The sequence below is a fragment of the Chiloscyllium plagiosum genome, chromosome 6 (genome assembly GCF_004010195.1).
Source record: "Chiloscyllium plagiosum isolate BGI_BamShark_2017 chromosome 6, ASM401019v2, whole genome shotgun sequence".
In the NCBI taxonomy this organism is placed as follows: Eukaryota; Metazoa; Chordata; class Chondrichthyes; order Orectolobiformes; family Hemiscylliidae; genus Chiloscyllium; species Chiloscyllium plagiosum.
In genome coordinates, this window is record NC_057715.1 from 94,227,335 (window position 1) to 94,248,383 (window position 21,049).

Here is a 21,049-nt window from a genome sequence, read left to right on the forward strand (position 1 = left end):
TTGGACAAACGGGCAGAAAACTACCCACCAGGATACATGAACATCAACTAGCCACAAAACGACATGACCCTCTCTCACTAGTATCCTGACATACAGATAAGGAAGGACACCACATCCATCCTAGGACGAGCCAAACAGAGACACGCACGGGAATTCCTAGAGGCATGGCATTCCAACCGGAACTCTATCAACAAACACAGAGTTTGACCCCATCTACCACCTCCGAGAAAACGAACAGGAAATGACATCACCAACCCAAAGAAATCCAACATATAAATAGAAAACAGGAATCATGAATAGTGCTTCGCCCGGAGACCTACTGAAGATGTTACCTAGTAGGGTGACGAATCGTCTGGAAGTGTACCTTCCAGCTCAGCAAGCAAACCTACATCCACTACTACTAAATAACTGTTCCAATATAGTAACATGCCATAAACACATCCTTGGCAAAGCCAAATTCAGTAATATAGATCGTCTCACATGCAATTCTAGCAGCAGGTAGAGAACCCAGCTTTTAGCTGGAAGAGACAGGAATAAGATCTTCCACATCTAGCTTCAAGACTCCAGCAACTGCTGAAAGCTAAAACTAAAAATCCTGGTTCTGTGGGAGCTTGACCCCACCCATTCATGCGGCTTCTATTGTTCTAACTTAAACAAAAATCCAAGGCCTTACAAGCTACTTACTTTAGTGGCTTTGAGCAAACCACTCTCTACTTCTCTGCTTCCCCGTATCCTGATAAAGTGCTTCTGCCCAAAACATCGATTTTCTTGCTCCTAGGATGCTGTCTGAACTGCTGTGCTTTTCCACTATTCTTGACGCTAATCTCCAGCATCTGCAGTACCCACTACAGCCCACTGTCAACCTCTGCCTCAATCTTTCTTCATTAAAAAAAAAGGACAAAATACATCTCCTACAGCCATAGGATTATCACAATCGACTAATCCATCCTATAAAGTCTAGGGATCCTGTGACCCAGGTTCAAAGCCTAGCTGCTTCAGAGGTGTTTAATAACATTTGTCGTGGCCTCTGTAGATGGCTATTTGATCACTTCGAGCCTGACCTGCCGTTCAATATGATCTACTCCTTACTCTGCGCCCGGTTTCTCCCCATATCCTGTTAACTACAGGGGCTGAATCCAATTCTTTCATGAAAACATTCAATGCTTTGGCCCCAATCACATTCTGTCACAGAGGATTATATAGGCTTGCCACTCTCTGGGTGAAGACATTTTTCCTCATCTTAATCCAAAATGGCAGTGGTTTGAAGGAACATACACTGCCCCAAGATTTCATTGTTTTAGTGTCCCAATGCCACCCCAACCGTAAATGTGAAAATGAGCATTTTTACTTTCACAAACTATGAAACACACTCTCTACAACAACAAGCGGTGTTTTCCCATTTTCACACTCCAGTTAAAAATGGAGACATTGGAAAAGGAAAATGCATGGCCTGTCAAGGTATGAAAGTCTGCCAATAGGCATTCAACTGTGTTAGGACCATGGAAGATAGAAGCAGGTGGCTCTCAGCAGTCTGAGGTTCTGCCCCACAATTACGCACAGATAAACTTATTTGCTTTTCAGGCCTAGTGTTTAGAATCTTTTCAATTTTCCTCCTACTAATAGGCAAGAGAATAATCCCTCTTAACCTCCAAACTTCCCCAACTGACCTTTAAATGAAGAGCTTAAAAGCTTGTTTCCAATATTTTACTGCATAAATCTTGTACATCAATCAACTAGAAATACAATCTGTGCTTTAATTTTATGTGAGTTAGCAAGTAGTTAGACTATCTATTGCTAATGCTTCAGTTGGAAAGGTCAACAGAGGCATTAATGAGGGCAGCGAGTTGCCTACCCTCAGTCAATACAAGGTCCAAATCCCAATCTCCATTAAAACTGACCTCTTTGTCACAGTCATCTGTATATTTTTCAGCTCTTTTGTTCTGTAAAGTTTGACTCTACTGAGCTAATCTTAATAGCAGCATTTTAACATAAATTACACAATAACATGAGAAATAGGACTACAAGTTAACCATTGACCTTATAGCCTACTCAGCCATTCAATAAGATCATCACATATCGGCTTGTATTTCCAAATCCATATTCCTCTCTCCCCCTGGTAATCCTGGACTGTTTAGGAAAGTAAGTATTACCACTGCTGACACAATGGCTTCGAAGCTTCACAGCACCAGAGGCCTGGGTTCAATTCCAGTTTTGAGGGACTGTCTGTAGAGTTTGCACATTCTCTCATGTCATGTGCTCTGGTTTCCTTCTACAGTCCAAAGATGTGCAGGTTAGGCGGATTGGCCACGCTAAATTGTTCACAGTATTCAGGGATGTGCAGGCTAAACGGATTAACCATGGGAAGTGCACAGTTACAGGGATAGAGTAGGGGGTGGGTTTGGGTGGAATGCTGTTCAGAGGGTTGGCATGGGCTTGAGAGGCTGAATAGCTTGCTTCCACACTGTAGGGATTCTATGATGATTCTAGGATCTCTATCCTGAGAGGGCGAACCCAATTCTAAAACAGTGGCCCCCTGGTTCTGGACTCACCCAGAAAAAGAAATATCCTTTCCATGTACGCCTTGCACAGTGGCGCAATATTAACATTGGTCTCCTGTGTTGTATTTCTGATCGCATTGTTTTTCACTGATACTGTATTACCAAAGAACAAACTCTACAGATCACTCTTGAAAAGTCATTTTAGCACCTGGGGACAACTAGAGTACAGAATTTATTTTTGTTTCTCATTAGTTCTAAAACTGATCTGTAACTAGCAATTTCCTCAAATTAAGCAACATGCTGTATATATTTTTGAATTTCCATATGGGATATTCTGGTCAGTCCTGTGATTTGCTTATGGATGTGACATGTTTCCAAAATGCACCATAATCTGCCTAATGTCTTGGTATTCAATAGTCTAATGTACACATCATAACGCAGAACCTTATTGTGAACACTGACAATGTTAATGTGCCCTAAGCTGACACATGAATTCTCTTCTCTGAATAGTAGTCTGGAAATTTAGATACTGATTTCAAGTAATAAACCATTTTTTTCCCAATAGGTACATGGATAAGCATCACAATTTAAAACTGTGAAACGTATATGACTTTAGACATTAAGAGCTGGAAAAGCACAGCAGGTCAGGCAGCATCTGAGGAGCAGGAGAATCGGCATTTCAGGCAAAAGCCCTTCATCAGGAATATCTCCTGCTCCTCAGATGATGCCTGACTGGCTGTGCTTTTCCTGCACCTCACTCTTGACTCTGATCTCTAGCATCTGCAGTCCTCACTTTCTTCTATTATTTTAGGCACTTTGATATGTAAAATAACAATGATCACGACTTTCACTGAACTTCTAAGCAGATGCTCATTATTGCAAACTCATTTTAGTTTGCAGACCTGGGTGGCCTGGCACCAACTTTTAAAAACTGCCAGCTGCAATTCACTGACTGCTCTAACTGACAGCTCTGGTCTGGGAAATGGATAGGGAAGTTTCAACATAGTGGGCACTTGGCTTTACAGACAGATAACATGTTACATCCTACAAAACATGTAAGCACATCAAGAAGCCAACTCCAATCAGTTATTTCTGCATTTAACTCCAACTGTCTGCACATAATCCCCTCAGGAAAGGTGTGCTGTTAATTTCAGTGTATTGATAAATCTAGTTGAATGATATTAACATGCGTTTTGCAATTCAATAGTGGGTCTACAACTTTCCTAGGCTCCCTATATAGGGGAACCTCGATTATCCGTATGACACGGGCGAGCATAATTGCATTCGGATAATCGATTATTTGGTTAATCAATTAAACGCCTTTCCTCTGGGGCTCGAGTTTTTAAAGTCTGCTCTCCGTTCAGGAGACTGCAGCAGCACACAGCACGCGAGGACCTCCCCCTCCCATGTCCAACACCGCCCCCTCACTTCCAACACCGCCCCCCTGCCTCCAACCCTACCCCCAACCCCCTATATACCCGTCCCCCTCTCAGGGACAGCCGAAACGACACCAACAAGACTGCTGCTGCTGCCTTGTGGGGTAAGTCTCCAAATAGCGTGCGCACACACACACGCAGCCACAGCTACACAAACAACATTTTACTGCAACTTTTTGACAGGTTCCACCTTTCCCCTGTACAGGACAATGTTGGAGAGATTATCTGGGGAAGGAGGGGGTTTAGGGTACATCCCTCTGTAGAACTCCAGGGAAAGTGTGGAGAGAGAGAGAGAGAGCAGATAGTCAGTCATTTAGAGACAGTGCCTGTTTAATCACTGTAAACAAAAGACGCGATCACTGTTGGAAACACGTCTTTGATGTAATGTTTCCATTGGTACCTCGAGATCTTCTTCAGATAATCTGTTTTTCGGATAATTGAGGTTCCCCTGCAATTTGCTAGAGAACACAAGGCAATGCATGTGATGCAGCCATTCAATGATTTTCTAAGATTAAACAACTTTCAGCATGAAATCCAGGAACACAGCACCACAGCTGCGTGACAAAACTCCATGTATGTTTATTTTTCATCTGCAGGATTTATACTCCTACCACCAAAATGTTGAATTTCCCTACTGACCCTTATGGTTCTCAGCTGTACATTCAGGGAGGCATTACTAAAACAAGATGAATTTTGAATATGTGGACCATTGTTTCCTCTTTTTTGTTTTGAGTGTGTCAACTTGTAAGTTGTGTCCCCTTGTAAGTTTTTCATGTGACTGTGCAGTAATTAAGAGAGCCAATTTGTGCAGGGGATTTTCCAATTACTGTTCAGATCTGTGGCTTACAGAAGACACTAGTTCAGACGTTATTTTAAATTCCTTCTTTTGTGGTGCCAATTACAAAAACATCAAATTGCATGCTTGGAGCATTGTCTTAGATACAGGAGTTACATCTCTTTGTTATTGTCATCAGACTCTCAAACCATTTGGTCTGGGAACCCAAAAAAGGTTTGGTAATGTAGTGGTCAGGTTAAAACATCATTGACAAGCTTGTTCGACTGACATCAGGGTTTCCCACAGGCTACCAAAATCTCCCCTCCTGTCCCACCGCATGGTGAAACTCAAATGCAGCCTGAAGTCTTTGACAACAAAGATGTATTCAGCTCTTCCAGGTGGTCTCAATAACTGGCAAAGTCATAACCCCAAGTTGTGTCATCCTTTGAAGTGAGATCAGAATTTGTGAACTGGACTTTTACAGCGAGTTTCTGTGCCATGGTAGGCTAACCAGTTAGAATGTTATTAGCAAGGTGCCCTACAGGTGTTTTTGTGGAACAATATGAACACTGTTATTAATAGCATGCAAAATTTAGAATTGTGGATGACAATATCCCAAACCATTTAATTCTTTAGACTGTCATTGTGTAGATTGTACATGTCCAGAAAAGACAAACTTCAGGTTATCTATTTTTAATCAATGGCCTTCGACCGACAAGATAACTTTAGGTTAAATTTTGACTATGGGCTAGATTTGGCTAGGTGTGAAGCTGCAAGACCTAGAAACCCACCAGTTCAAAGTGTCCAGCTATCTGCTGAGCATGGGAACCCTCCAAGGCTGTGTACTCAGTCCACTGCTGTTCACCCTGCTGACACACGACTGTGCAATGATGCACAGCTAGAATCATATCATTAAGTTCGCTGATGACACGACTGTAGAGGGTCTCATTAGCAAGAATGACAAGTCAGCAAACAGAGAGGTGGTGCAGTGGCTAATTGACTGGTGCAGAGTCAACAATTGTCTCTGAACGTGTATAAAATGAAAGAGATGATTGTTAACGTCTGGAGGGCATGGAGCCACCACTCTACACTGGACATTGACAGCTCCCCTGTGGAGATTGTGAAGAGCACCAAATGACCAAATTTCTAGGCATCCACCTGGCAGAGAATCTCACCTGGACCCTCAACACCAGTTCCATAGCCAAGAAAACCCAGCAGAGCCTCTACTTTCTGAGTAGGTTGAGGAAAACCCACCTTCCACCCCCACTCTCACCACATTCTACAGAAGGTTCTTTGAGAGTACCCTGAGCTGGTGCATTGTCTTGGATCATAAAACCCTACAACTGATAGTGAGGACAGCTGAGAGGATCATCAGGGTCTCTCTTCCTTCCATTACAGACATTTACACCACACACTACATCCGAAAAGCTAAGAGCGTTGTGGAAGACCCGACATACCCCTCACTTAAACTCTCCTTCCTGCCATCTGGCAGAAGATACCGGAGCATTCAGTCTCTCACAGCCAGACTGTGCAACAGTTTCTTCTCCTGGGTTATCAGGCTCCTTAACACTGTATGATCAGACTCTATTCCATCTGAAACTCTTTACATGACTTTGAATTGCTGAAAGAACAATGTTTTAATAATTATCATTATTTTATTAAACTGTAATTGTACATCACTGTGCCTATTGTCTTGACATGTCAGGAATTATTGTGCTGTCTTGCGTGATTTGCACTTCTCATGCACTTTGTGCTGCCTTGCATATAATCAAATAGTTTTGTGCTGTCTATGTAGCACCTTGGTCCTAGAGGAATGCTGTCTTTTTTTTACTGTATCAGTTGTAAATCATAGTAATGACAAATAAAGCTACTCTTGACTTGACTCTTCAGAATCAAAATCAGAATCCCTACAGTATGGAAACAGGCCCTTCAGCCCAACAAGTCCACACCGACTCTCCGAAGAGTAACCCACCCAGACCCATTCCCCTACCCTATATTTACCCCTGACCAATCCACTTAATCCACATATCCCTGAACACTATGGGCAATTTAGCATGGCCAATTCACCTAACCTGCACATCTTTGGACTGTGGGAGGAAACTGGAGCACCTGGAGGAAACCCACGCAGACACGGGGAGAAAGTGCAAACTCCACACAGGCAGTCACCCAAGGCTGAAATCAAATCCAGGTCCCTGGCACCGTGAGGCAGCAGTGCAACCCATCAAGGACTCTTGATCTACTCAACAGAGTAAATTAAACTTTGGAATGGCCATTTCTCAGCTACTCCAGAGCAAGTAACAAACCTGGTGAATTCTAACTGTCCACATGCTCAGCTTCCTTTGAGTGGGTACAGATGAAGCCATTTCCATTGTGTAACCCTGGCAGTCAACCACTTATAGCTGCTGATTGCAGAATACAATTAGAGTACATTTTTTTAAAAACTCAATGCTAGGAAGAAAATTCTAGTTTTCCACAAATATATCAACATCCCTGTTATCATTCCAGTACATGCAACAACCTTGATTCACTTCCTCCCCAATATATTTTGTGGATTGATAAGAAACATTTATTTGTATTAAAAATACTCAAAACTTGCTTAGTGAAGCCTGCACATCTTATTGCAACATAAATTTACAGTGCTTCAATATATGTGAGCCCAGTAATTAATTTGAGCATTTTGTTTTGTTAATACTCTATTTCTTAATGCTGCTCATTTGTTGTCAGTACTGTTGGCCCAACAGCAATGAGAAATCAAAACTTCAGGGACTGTCTGGCCTCCCCAATTAACTTCATAAATCAATGTTGAGGGCAAAATATTGATCAAACAAAGTGAGGTTGTGAGCTGACAATTGTAATGAAGAAACCTTTGAGCATATCAATCAATTTTGTAGTTAATATGGTAAAACCCTAAATATCAAATTCTTTTTAACTATAAATATGTAAGGTCTGCAAAACTTTATGCCAAAGTACGTGGAATAAAGCTATTACTGTACAATTCCCACCCAGACACAGCCACCTGCATTACATGTGAATGCCCTTCAGTTCTAAGGGCTTGTCTGCATATGTTTAGTCCATTGATAGAGCTAAAGTACAAAAGGAAGGCATGTGAACCTCAATTTTCCAATAAATCCACCAACACTTCATTAAAAACTGAACTATAGAGATCGGAGTTACTGGCTTCATAACAAAACATCCCAACTTAATTATAAAGGGTATATAGCTTAAACAATCCATACAAATCAGCCGCTTTATGTTTTTGTGATGCATATTAACATTCTTACCCGATTCTTGGAGATATCGATAAACCAGGAAGTTTACTTCATCACTAGTTATGCTCATCTTAGCCCCACCTCAAATTATGAGGTTTATCAGCACTGAAGTCTATGCCCTGTTGGATAAGAACAAAAACAAAATGCTAATTTAGTTATTTCTCAAAGGTTTAGGTGACAATTAACTCCACTGATTATAAAATATAACAGGTTCAAACAATTATATTGACTTATGTTCATTCTTTACCCAAAGACTTTTGAATATTATAGGATATCAGAAAAAGATATTTTGTTTTGCTTTGGAAACCAAAGAGGCGATCATAAACATAGGGGCAGCTTTTCAAGTTCCTAGGCATGAGTGCATTTCATCACCACATGGCAGTAAATATACAAATTTTGTATTTGATAGTTTACAACTAAGTGACCTTGAAGAAATGTAATAGTCAACTGTGCATGTTAGAACTGCAGTTGTATGTAGGACAGACTGATCGGGCTGGCAATAGCTTTTCCTTGAAAGGTATTAGTGACCCAATTTACAAGCAAGTTTGAAGCTTTTAAGTTCACCTTTCCGTTGCGAACCCTCTGATTTAGTGAATTCAACTTGATAGTTTACCATGGTGAAATCTGAATGCTGGTACTTTGGGTTGTTGGTTCAGTATCATAAGGAACATTAAGTCCCAAGTTAAAAAAAAACAGCATGTATCCACCAGCTTCACCAAAGTTCTGATGTGGAGGTGCTGGTGTTGGACAGGTCAAAAATCACACAACATCAGGTTACAGTCCAACAGGTTTATCTGAAATCCCAAGCTGGCAGAGCAAGGCTCCCTCATCAGGTGCAGTGCGAGAGGGCACACGATGCAGGGTACTCTACTGGTTGTGCTTGTCATCTGAGGATTGCAGTAGAGTGCCCATGGATAACCTCACGATGCTGCACGTCTCTAGCTTCCACCCTAAACATCCCCTGTGGACACGCTTTATCTGGGCTGATGAGGAGGAACACAACAGACACCTGAAGGCGTTGAAGGATGCCCACATAAGAACAGGATATGATGCTCAACTCATCGAGGGCCAGTTCTGATGTGCCACCAGTGAAAATCTGCAATGACCGCCTCTGACGACAGGCATAGGGAACAACTGATAGAGTACCCTTCAGTACCCAGAATTTCCCTGGAGCAGAGAAACTATGAAAATTCTTTGTGGCCTTCAACATATCATCGATGACTATGAGCACCTCATCAAGGTCTTCCGTATGCCTCCACTTCTTGTCTTCAAACAACCACCAAACCTTAGACAGACCATCGTTCGCAGCAAACTACCCAGCCTTCAGGATAACAACGATCACAACACCACAGCAGCCTGCCATGGCAACCTCTGCAAGACATGTCAGATCATCGATATGGATACTACCACCATGTGAGAACACCACTCACCACATACTTGGCAGATGTTCGTGTGACTTAGCCAATGTTGTCTACCTCATATGCTGCCAGCGAGGATGTCTCAATGCTTGGTATATTGGTGAGACCATGCAGACACTACAAAGATGAATGGGTGGATAGCACGCAACCATCCCCAGATAGGCATGTCCCCTGCCTGTCAGGGAACACTTCAGCAATCAAGGGCATTCAGCCTCCGATTTGTGGACAAGTGTCTTCCAAGGTGGACTGCAAGATCCGCAGAATTGCTGAGCAGAGACTGATATCTAAGTTCCACATCCATGAAGACAGACTCAACTGTTCATGTCGCAATACAGGTGGCCCCATCATACTGTTCTATACCTGTAAAATCTTCCTTACTGTCCTGTTTTAACAGTCATGATTTGGAGATGCCAGTGTTGGACTGGGGTGTACAAAGTTAAAAATCACACAACACCAGGTTATAGTCCAACAGGTTTAATTGGAAGCACACTAGCTTTCGGAGCAATGCTCCTTCATCAGGTGATAATGGAGGGCTCAATCCTAACACAGAATTTATAGCAAAAATTTAGTGTGATGTAACTGAAATTATACATTGAAAAACTGATTGTCTGTTAAGCCTTTCATCTGTTAGAATACAATGATAGTTTCACTTCTTTCATGGGTAAATCACAAAACCTTTTTTTAAAAAAGTTGCATTCTCGGGTTACCTGTTAACAATGGTGATAGCTAGACAATATGTTGAAGGTGTTGGCCCCCTGTGTTCTCTGTCTATGCCATGATGTTTAGGTTGACTCTAATCTAAAAAGTGAGATAACCTGTTGGATTATAACCTGGTGTTGTGTGATTTTTAACTCTGTTTTAACAGCATCACCTTGATAAATTGTTATAACCTCTCTACCTTAATTGGTTTCTACAGTTTTGGAATATTTATTACACACACACACACACGCAAACACACTCTCAAACGCATGCACATACATATATATAAATCTATAGGGGGTGAATCATTTCATCTGAGATGTTTGTTTATTTGCAGATATATTCTATTTTATTCAAAAAACACAACTTGTAGTCACAATCAGTCAATGTGGTATTTTATAAATTCCTGCTTTCAGATCAAGAAGAGCCTGATTTAAAACTCGGAGACAGATTCTGAACAAAGCCTCACACCCACAATTTAGTGCCTGACCTGAGATGTCAACCTTTTGTATCTCTGCCTGATTGAAGTTCGGAAAGTTAGGCAGACATTGATAAAATCTTTAATTATCTGGGGGCAATGACTTGAAATAGATTCTGAATTTTTATCTTAAATCAATTGAAATGGTGGCTCAATGGTTAGCACTGCTGCCTCAAGTGCCAGGGAACCATGTTCAATTCCAGCCTCGGGCGTCTTTCTGTGCAGAGTTTGCATATTTTCCCTGTCTGCGTGGGTTTCCTCCGGGTGCTCCAGTTTGGTCCCTCAATCCAAAGATGTGTAGGTTAGGTGCATTAGGGATAAATCTAGAGGAATATGGTAGGGTTATGGGTCTGGGTGGGTTACTCTTCAGAGTGTTGGTGTGGATTTGTTGGGCCAAACGGAGGGATCTCTACACTGGAGGGATTCTATGAAACTTGCATCTCCTTTCTAACAGAGTTCTCCAGCACCATTTTAGGTTTGTTCATTCTACTTACGCCAAAGCCCACGTTTGATTGTTCAGTCATGGAATTCTCATATCACCATTTCTTCATCCTTACCTTCAAACTGTTCAGGTATCTTGTGTGCTGTTACATGATTCTTGTATCTTTGAAAACTTTCATTTGAAAAGGTAAGGATCAAGTGAGTAACATTTCCACTTGAAATTCATGACAATTATGGGCAGCAGTAACCTCTAGACAATACAGTAAATTCTTTAATGCAAACTTGGTCACATACTAAAGAACAAGTATGTGCAACAGGTGTTACTCCTGCACCCAGGTTGACAGGGTTGTTAAGAAGGCATACAGTGTTTTAGCTTTTATTAATAGAGGGGCTGAGTTCCGGAACCATGAGGTTATGCTACAGCTTACAAAACTCTGATGAGCCTGCACTTGGAGTATTGTGTACAGTTCTGGCCACCGCATTATAAGGAGGATGTGGAAGCTTTGGAAAGGGTGCAAAGGAGATTTACTAGGATGTTGCCTTGTATGGAGGGAAGTTCTTACAAGGAAAGGCTGAGGAACTTGAGGCTGCTTTCGTTGGAAAGAAGAAGGTTGAGAGGTGACTTAATAGAGACATATAAGATAATCAGAGGGTTAGATAGGGTGGACATGGAGAGCCTTTTTCCAAGTATGGTGACGGTGAGCACGAGGGGGCATAGCTTTCAGTTGAGGGGTGGTAGATATAGGACAGATGTCAGAGGTAGTTTCCTTACTCAGAGAGTAGTAAGGGTATGGAATGCTTTGCCTGTAACGGTAGTAGATTCGCCAACTTTAAGTACATTTAAGTTGTCATTGGACAAGCATATGGACGTACATGGAATAGTGTGGGTTAGATGGGCTTCAGATTGGTATGACAAGTCGGTGCAACATCGAGGGCCGAAGGGCCTGTACTGTGCTGTAATGCTCTATGTTCTATTAATCTTAAATGCTTATATTCACACAGTTTTGAGCTGTACAATGCCATCTTTAAAACTTGCTTGCACTACAACAAGGAAGTCACTTCTTAATGTAGCTTAATTACTCCAGAAAAAGTTTCAAACTTCCCCTGTCAACTATAATTATTTAAAACTAAACCAACTCTTATCCTCTCCAACATCACTTTGTTAACAATTTTTCCAAAGAGCAACTATCGTGCCAGTGTATACCATTCACATAATCATGAAAAAAAAGACTGGCTCAGTGCAAGAATGTTTTAGGAATTTCAGCAGTGAAATCAGTCATTATTGGACTTGATGTACAGTATTCCTACACTGTAAACAATACTCCAATGTGCTTTAATGTACCAAAAATAAAACTGATACTCGAAGAATGACTGTAGCTTCTCAGTCACATAAAAAGGCATTCAGTCCCTCTGATCCTTAATCTTGGCTAATCTATGCTTCACCTTCATTTACATTCCATCTTTCCATAAACCATTGTAATATTTTTATTGTCCATCTATAACTGAATTAAGTGGTTGCTGTGAGGTCATTTTAGATACAGTTGGTTTGGAGTTACATATAGGCCAGTGAAGAACTAGGCCAGTGCAATCAAGGCTGGAAGATTTAATTCCTTAAAGGAAGGACATTGGTGAATTGGATGGGTTTTTCCAAAGCTAGCTTCATGGCCACCATTAGTGAGATTATTTTATGTCCCAAGTTTATTAACTGAATTCAAATTCCATCACCTGTAAGGGTAAAATCTGAATCTCTGTCTTCAGGGCATTAGCCAAAGCCTCTAGATTACTAACCCATTGGCATTATTCCACCGTCTCTTCCAGAGACTAACTAAATCTATGGATCTTTTGAGGCTGAAAGGTGCAGATGTTCACTATCCTTCATGTGAAAATTGTTTCCTGAGTTTACTCCTATCTGACCTGGTTCTAAGCTTTAAGATTCCAGACCAGAATAAATCCTTTTTCTACCCTAATGAATGCCTAATTTTATATACCTCAAACAGATTACTTACAAACATTAAGTGTACACAAACCACACTCAAGCAACCTTCATAATTTAACACTACATAATCTCCTCAAACATCAATATATCCTTCCTGAGAAGCAATACCCAAAAGTCTATATCAAATGGGATGTGACCAAGACAATGCACAATTGATTTTTTTTGTATCTATGCACATTGTAACATGTTTACATGGATACCAAAACAACATTCTTTAATCTTCACTGGTCTAGTTTTTCACCATTAAAACATTCAGATTTGTTTTTCCCAGATTCAAAGTGGATGACTTCACACCTTCCAACAATGAAATTGATTTTATAACAGTTCTGCTTCCTTATTTAATCAGTGCCCTTTTGAATAAAATAAAGCTTCTACTCCCATCCACACAACTTACTCTACTTCCCAATTTAAGCATCATTTGAATATGTTGCTTTTATTCCTTCATCTGTTAGAAATATAGTAATTAAAATAATAAACTGTTGAATAATTATTTTTGAGTCTTGTAGTTTATGGTGGTAACTTCATAAATATTACTTTTGAGAGCATGCTCTGTCATACTCCTTCTATATGCAATTACTTTGCATGAACAGTTTAAACTGCTTTCCTTGGGAGAGATAGCAAGTTTGAATGACAAAAGGTGGGATAAATTATGTGGAAATAAACTACTTGCAGTATTAATAATTCATATTAAAGGGACATGAATATAAAATTAAAAACAAGTAATTTAAAGCAGAGTCTGGGAGAAAGAATTTTTCTTTGAACGGACTACAGAAGTTAGAGATGAAATAAAGATCATACTAACATTTAAGAATGGTTGGGATTCCTCTTCTATTCTTGTTGAATGAAAAGGAAATAAAGGAATTATAAAAATAGGGCAGGCAAATGGTAGCAGAACTACTGTTCCTAAGAAAAACAAAGAAATAATGAAAATGGAGAGGAGTATTTAGCTCCTTGAACCTGTTTCACCATTCAATAATGGTTGATCTGTAAATTAACTAATTGATCTATTTCCATGATGGAATGTTGGACTGGAAACAGTTATGCTGAAAAGTCTATTCCATTCCAAGATGAAATAAACTTCAGGTTTCAAGAAGAGCTAATTAGCATTTCTACCTAGATGCATGAACCACATAATTCACATTGTCATAGGGATGGACACAGGATGAGTTGTTGTAAAAATGAGATTACAAGCTTTCCCAGAATATCAATGCATACCACAGTTGGAGTCTGCTTGGATCCTGAAGTGATGGAATCATGAGAGACCAAAAATAGTTCTATAGTTTGCCATGCAGGAATGTGGAGGGAGCTCATACTTGGATTGGAAGGTCCAAATTTGCAGTGTGTTAAACGAGTCTGGAAAAGTAACCTTGCTTGGGCTGAAAGGAGCGTCTCTGGGCAAAGAAACCCTCACTGTGAAAGACAGTTCTAATATTGCAAGTTACCAGACTCAAAAATGAACAGAAATAATCCCTTGGGAGATAAGAATCATTCTGAATTAATTCCAGTAAAACTGAACGCCTGTGTAATATATACCTGTGAAGGAAGATGCTTTGGTTAGACTGAGGGTACGCAGAGACTTTATAATTCTGTAGTTTGACAGTGTTTAATTAATAGTTTTGATAACTGTGAACATTTTAAAATGTAAAGTTGTGACATATCTTACAGACTAACTGAAAGCTTTTAAACAAAGTTAGTTTTCTGTATGGACAATGATTTTATTTCAAACTGCTGAATATAATCAACTTCACCATGCATAAAAAAAGTACATTGATCACCCACCCTGAAATAAATGAAAGCTGAAGGATCAAAAATCAAACATTTGAAAAACATTCAACTTGACTCATTATTTTGCAGCTGAAGCAACTGTCACACAGGCCTGCTGGTGGGGTGCATAAATGGCCTCTAACAGTTACAATCAATTTGTTGCTTTCCTTTGGTACTGGTCCTAAATACTCTGCATACTTTACAATCCTAAAAGAAAGGAAACATTATTGTCCAAACCTCAGGCCAATGGAATGCACAAACCCTTTTTACAGCAGTCTAGTTTTCCACATGTGCACTTGCCAGGCCACAATTTTCCCTCATTCATTTTAATGACCAAAAAAGAAATCACAGGAGACAAACATAAATAGCTAACAAAAAATGGCCAGCAGCTGCATTTGTACAAAAAGCTAACTTGACCTGTTGGTTTTAGTATACATGGTGTACAGAATTGTATACCATCAGTGCAGGGTTAGAGTCCCATAAAACACTCCCAGTCAGGTACAATAGGCCTGTAATGAATTTGACAGCCCTGCATTACGTACTGAAACCTACAGATTCTTGGAAGAGAAAAAGCATACTTCTAACCTTGATCACTAGTGAAAGAGCAAGCCATTGTAACAACACAGTTAATGTAATAACCCACGTTCCCAACAAACTATACCTAGTTTCAGTTCCTAACACACAGGAAAACAAACCTCACTGCAGACGTTTTAAGTGTGAATCTTCAGTCAATAAATGAATAACTGATTGTTGCAAACACTATCTACAACCTGCGGTTACTTACATAGTTGAAATTAACCAGGTCAAACATTTTTTTAACAAAATAATTACCAAATAGCAGAGAATTGGGCTAAGAATTTCACTTAAGAAATATTTGTAAAAATTTGAGGTAATAGTTGCAGGTAATGTTCACTGAACTATGCATTCTCATCTGAAGCAGGCAGAATTCTGCATGAGCTAGTTACACTCATACTAATGCTACTAGACATTTTAATTTTACTGTATAATATCATTTCCTGTGTTAACACACACAGATAAGACAAATTAAAAGTTATCCTCTTTCTGCATCTACATTTCTTCCAGTCAGTAAGTGATTATAGGTAGAGATTGTCTTTCCATATAGCCCTCTCTTTTATGATATTTAATTTCCACACTTTCAGTATTTATATTATATTCATAATCTATGTGAATACCAACAGAAACCCAAAGGAGGCCAAATACCATGGCCTCCAGAAGTATGTGCGGGGTTAAAATCCCAACCCCGGGATCTTAGTATGAGGGGTTGCAGAGTTTAAGGAGCTAAGACATAGGCTATGTTGTGAAGGTATTGACCCCCTCCTTGAAGCTGTTCTTGCATTCCTTCAGGTAGCAGGTTATGTTGAGGCATGGGAAACCAAACAGGCTTGGTAGAACAGGTTAAATCAGAGGCTGCCAACCTCATCAAGATATTTGAACTACTAAAATATCGTTGGCAGGGAAGAGGGGTGAATCGGCTATCCACCCCTTGTCTTGCCTCCACTGAAAGCCGCGGTAAGTAGTTTGACATTGTGCATGTCTCCAACTTGCTCTCTTTTCTTTTATTGATATATTTAAAATGTATCCCTTTTTCTTCACTAAGGAGCACGGCAACTGAATTTGAGCTATAGGGAGAGGCTGAACAGGCTGGGGCTGTATTGCCTGGAGTGTCGGAGGCTGAGGGGTGACCTCATAGAGGTTTACAAAATTATGAGCGGCATGGATAGGGTAAATAGGCAAAGTCTTTTCCCTGGGGTCGGGGAGTCCAGAACTAGAGGGCATAGGTTTAGGGAGAGAGGGGAAAGATATAAAAGAGACCTCAGAGGCAACTTTTTCACACAAAAGGTGGTACGGATATGGAATGAGCTGCCAGAGGAAGTGGTAGAGGCTGGCACAATTGCAACATTTAAAAGGCATTTGGATGGGTATATGAATAGGAAGGGTTTGGAGGGATATGGGCCGGGTGCTGGTAGGTGGGACTAGATTGGGTTGGGATATCTGGTCGGCATGGACGGGCGGGACGGAAGGGTTTGTTTCCATGCTGCAAATCTCTATGACTCTGACGATAAATGCAGAGGTCAGCAAGATCTGGGCACAGGCGTAAGCCATCTTGAACAGACTGCAACAAGGGCCGTAACAAGAGTCCATGTGCCGCATTGGGAGTGACCCTACCCCTGTACCGAGAAACCTGGTGGGTTTAAGTCTCACCTATTCCAGGAACGTATAAATACATCTCTGAACAGGTTGATTAGAAGAATATCAGAAATGGGGAGGATTGCGTTTCAGACTGGAGGCCTGTGTGTGTTGAATGCCACAAGGGTGCTGGGTCCCCTGCTTTTTGTCATTTATATAAATGATTTGAATGTGAACATAGGAGGTATAGTTAGTAAGTTTTCAGATGACACCAAAATTGGAGGTGTAGTGGACAGTGAAGAAGGTTACCTCAGAGGACAATGGGATCTTGATCAGATGGGCCAATGGGCTGAGGAGTGGTAGATGGAGTTTAATTTAGATAAATGTGAGGTGCTATATTTGGAAAGGCAAATCAGAGCAGGACCTATGAACTAATGGTGAGGTCCTGGGAAGTGTTGCTGAATAAAGAGACCTGGAGTGCAAGTTCATAGTCCCTTGAAAGTGGATCATAGTTCCTTGAAAGTGGAGTCGCACAGAGATAGAATACTGAAGGTGACGTTTAGTATGTTTTCCTTAGTTGGTCAGAACATTGAGTTATAGGAGTTGGGAGGTCATGTTGCAGCCTTTTAGGGCATTGGTTAGGCTACTTTTGGAATACTGTGTGCAATTCTGGTCTCCCTCCTATAGGAAGGATGTTGTGAAACTTGAAAGGGGTTCAGAAAGGATTTACAAGGATGTTGTTAGGGTTGGAGGATTTGAGATATAGGGAGAGGCTGAATAGGCTGGGACTGTTTTCCCCGAGAGTGTTGGAGGCTGAGGGATGACTTTATAGAGGTTTATAAAATCATGAGGGACATGGAAAGGGTAAATAGACAAGGTCTTTTCCCTGGGTAAAAACAACGACTGTAGATGCTGGAAACCAGATTCTAGATTAGAGTGGTGCTGGAAAAGCACAGCAGTTCAGGCATCTTCCGAGGAGCAGGAAAATCGACGTGTTGGGCAACAGCCCTTAATCAGGAATAGAGGCAGAGTGCCTGCAGGGTGGAGAGATAAATGAGAGGAGGGTGGGGGTGAGGAGAAAGTAGCACAGAGTACAAGGTACTTTCCCTGCAGTGGGAGAGTCCAGAACTAGAGGGCATAGATTTAGGGTGAGAAGAGAAAAATTTAAAAGGGACATCACGGGCAATGTTTTCATGCAGACGATGAAGCAAATATGGAATGAACTACCAGAGGAAGTGGTGGAGGTTGGTACAATTACAACATTCAAAAGACATCTGGATGGGTACATGAATAGGAAGGGTTTAGAGGGATATGGGTCAAGTGCTGGCAAATGGGACTAGATTAGGATAAGATATCTCATTGGCATGGAAGGGTTGGACTGAAGAGTCAGTTTCCATTTTGTACATATCTATGACTCTTGGACTGTCACATAAACCCAACACATCCATTGTAGTCCTTTCTGGAAGCAAACCCTCAATCTCTACTCAAGCTGGATCTAATACTGCACACTGGATTCTTAATTCCCAGAGGACAACTAGAAATGGATAGTAATTACTGCCTCACCAGCATCAAAAACAGGCCAGGAACCAAATGAAAAAATATACATAGAAAAAAGAATATTTGTCATTATGTCTAAAGCTGCACAAAAGCTCAGTTTTTCATCTACTTTTTCAAATGTAGTGGTTTTACAGAGTTGAAGGATTAATTTGTTTTTGTCTATAATTTGTTCAGACCAGTAAGAACAAAGGGTGGAGGAAATATTAAGATAGATCAATCAAAAAGACAATTGAAAAAGAGAAAGAGTTTTACACCAATTTCATTAGAGAAATCAGGTAGACCTGGAGTTACGGTCAAAGTGGTCCAAGTTTGCATATTCAGCCCAAACAATTGAGGACTCTGATTGACTTTGCCAATTGTTTCATAGTTATATGCAAATCAGTATCCTGTTATGTGGAAAGGAACTGGATGCCATTTTAACAGCCTGCTGAATGGAGCATCTACAGAGGATACATTATTCATTTGAAGCAGACTAGAATGGAATCATCAGACTAGAAGCCATGAAGATATGTGGAAAACCTACACTAGTGGGTTCAGGAGGAGGAAATGAGCTCTGATAAAGCATAGTCACGGTCTTGTTATCTTTTCCAATAACTATTTTGTTAAGTAACACAACACATTAGTAATATCTATAACAAGCTTCAAGGTTTCAGTGGTTGTAAATACATTTTAAGTCACCATCAAAATATGGCACTTTATTATCCACCAATCACTGTTGCTGGGCCAAAATCCTGGAACTTCCTTTTCAACAGTATCATGAGTGTTCCTATATCCCGAGGACTACTGAAGTTCAACAAAGTAGCACACCAGCATCTTCTCCAGAACAATTGATGATGGACAATAAATGCCAACAACATGAACATCCCATTAATGAATGAACAAAAAGTAGGCAATGTTATTTTCACGAAGCATAGAGCAGAACAGTTCTAGTCCCTCAAAAGTGATTGCTACACTTGCCTTTTCAAGTTACTTCTGCATCACTGGGCTTTATTACAGATTGTCAAAAGCGTGTGGTTTAATCACAGGTAGTCCCCAGTTGCAAACGGATTCTTTTCGAGTCTGCAAGTCGATATGAAGGCAAATCAGAATACAATGCAGGACAAAATACAATAAGTAAATTTTACGAAATGTTCATAAGTTGCATCTTTAAAATTACATGCTTGTATGAGATTGTGTTGGTAAGCACAGTCGTTCATAAATCGGGGATCCCCTGTAGTAGGTTGTTACAATTGAGTCCTGTCTTCATAAGCATGTAGCTAACTCAGGTCATATACAATAAATATAATCCACTTCACATAAATGCTATTTGTTAGTGTTGTGGACTTCTAAGGTTATATACAAAGTGAACTGAATAAACCAGTGGTGTGTTTAAAGATTATATATCAAAAAGAGCTAATAAAGTGTTAAAGACAACATTCTGAGGAACTAATATACATGCAATTCCCTAATATTGTCAAAAATTATATTACTGACAAGTAAATGTACACTTTATACACAGCACAAAAAACTGTTTAATGGTGTAAATAACTACAAGAAAGAAGAAACAGCAATACAAAGTTTTTGTTTGTGGTATATTTGGTTAATACTAAATGTTGTATTTCCCTTCTCACCACTAAGTTGTCAGTCTTTGCAAATTTCAAGGCAACAAATACTGGTTTATTTAATTGCAAAATGGTTCGTCTGCAATACTTGTGAGGGGAGAAATGATTATTTTAGCATGATACTCTGTTGTGATCATTTAACTCTCACTGATTTTCAGTCTGTCAAGCAACATGTTGACAAAAACAACATCCAATACTATTCTTAGCTCTTTAAGAATCTTTGCAGAGAACTTGGCTTGCCTTCCAAAGCTCTACGTTTCTAGCTCTGTTTCTTCAAAAGAAACTAGATTGCAGACTGTTGCTGAAATACTCCCTGGTTATCAATGTACATTTGAAGTTGAAAGATTTCTCGGAATAATTCAGTAAGATCTTAGGTAAAGAATTCATATCAAGTTGAATTATTTCTCAGTTTAGTCCATTTTATTCCATACGATGTAATTTCAAAAATAAAAGACCTTTCTCATATAATTTTTGCACCAACTAACTTCTAAACTTACAATATTGAGTTGGACTTCTCAAGCTTTAAGAAGAAATTTTATGTTAGCAAAGAACCATTAAGCTTTACAATTAGATGCAAAGATTTTTGCAATGTCAGAAGTATAGTATCGTAAGCTTTTGGGAACAACACTTTAATAGCTCGAAAAGCAATAAGATTGAAGAAATGATAACATAACATTATGGCACGTCATTTTTTCCCTCACAAAACATTAAAGATGAATAATCATCAGTTGTTTTTTGTCCTGCACTTCTGAAGAGCTTTGCAAAATCTCACACCTTAAATAGTGTGAAGAGAGACTAATGAACATAGTAGCACTATAACATAAGTGTATATCATCTTACAAAACGGGTTTCCCTGCAGTTTGAATTCAATGGTAATGTTACACAATTTTGTTTTAAAGAACTGCTATAATTTGACCAATATCATTAACTTCCAATATAATGCATGAAAAATCTTCGAACAAAATTCCA

At 39.9% G+C, this 21,049-nt stretch overlaps 1 protein-coding gene across 5 annotated transcripts in view; it reads right to left on the reverse strand.

Moving 5' to 3' along the window:
* The window catches only part of LOC122550838 (F-box-like/WD repeat-containing protein TBL1X), a 399,066-nt gene that overhangs the window by 100,083 nt on the left and 277,934 nt on the right, over positions 1-21,049 (reverse strand). For 3 of the 5 annotated variants that reach the window (XM_043692158.1, XM_043692160.1, XM_043692159.1), the window contains one exon: positions 7,991-8,097. In XM_043692158.1, the coding sequence (XP_043548093.1) occupies positions 7,991-8,048 (58 nt within the window). In that variant the 5' untranslated portion in view covers positions 8,049-8,097. Of the gene's footprint in view, positions 1-7,990; positions 8,098-19,436; positions 19,539-21,049 lie in introns of all 5 variants that reach the window. The other 2 variants (XM_043692156.1, XM_043692157.1) reach the window with 1 other exon arrangement.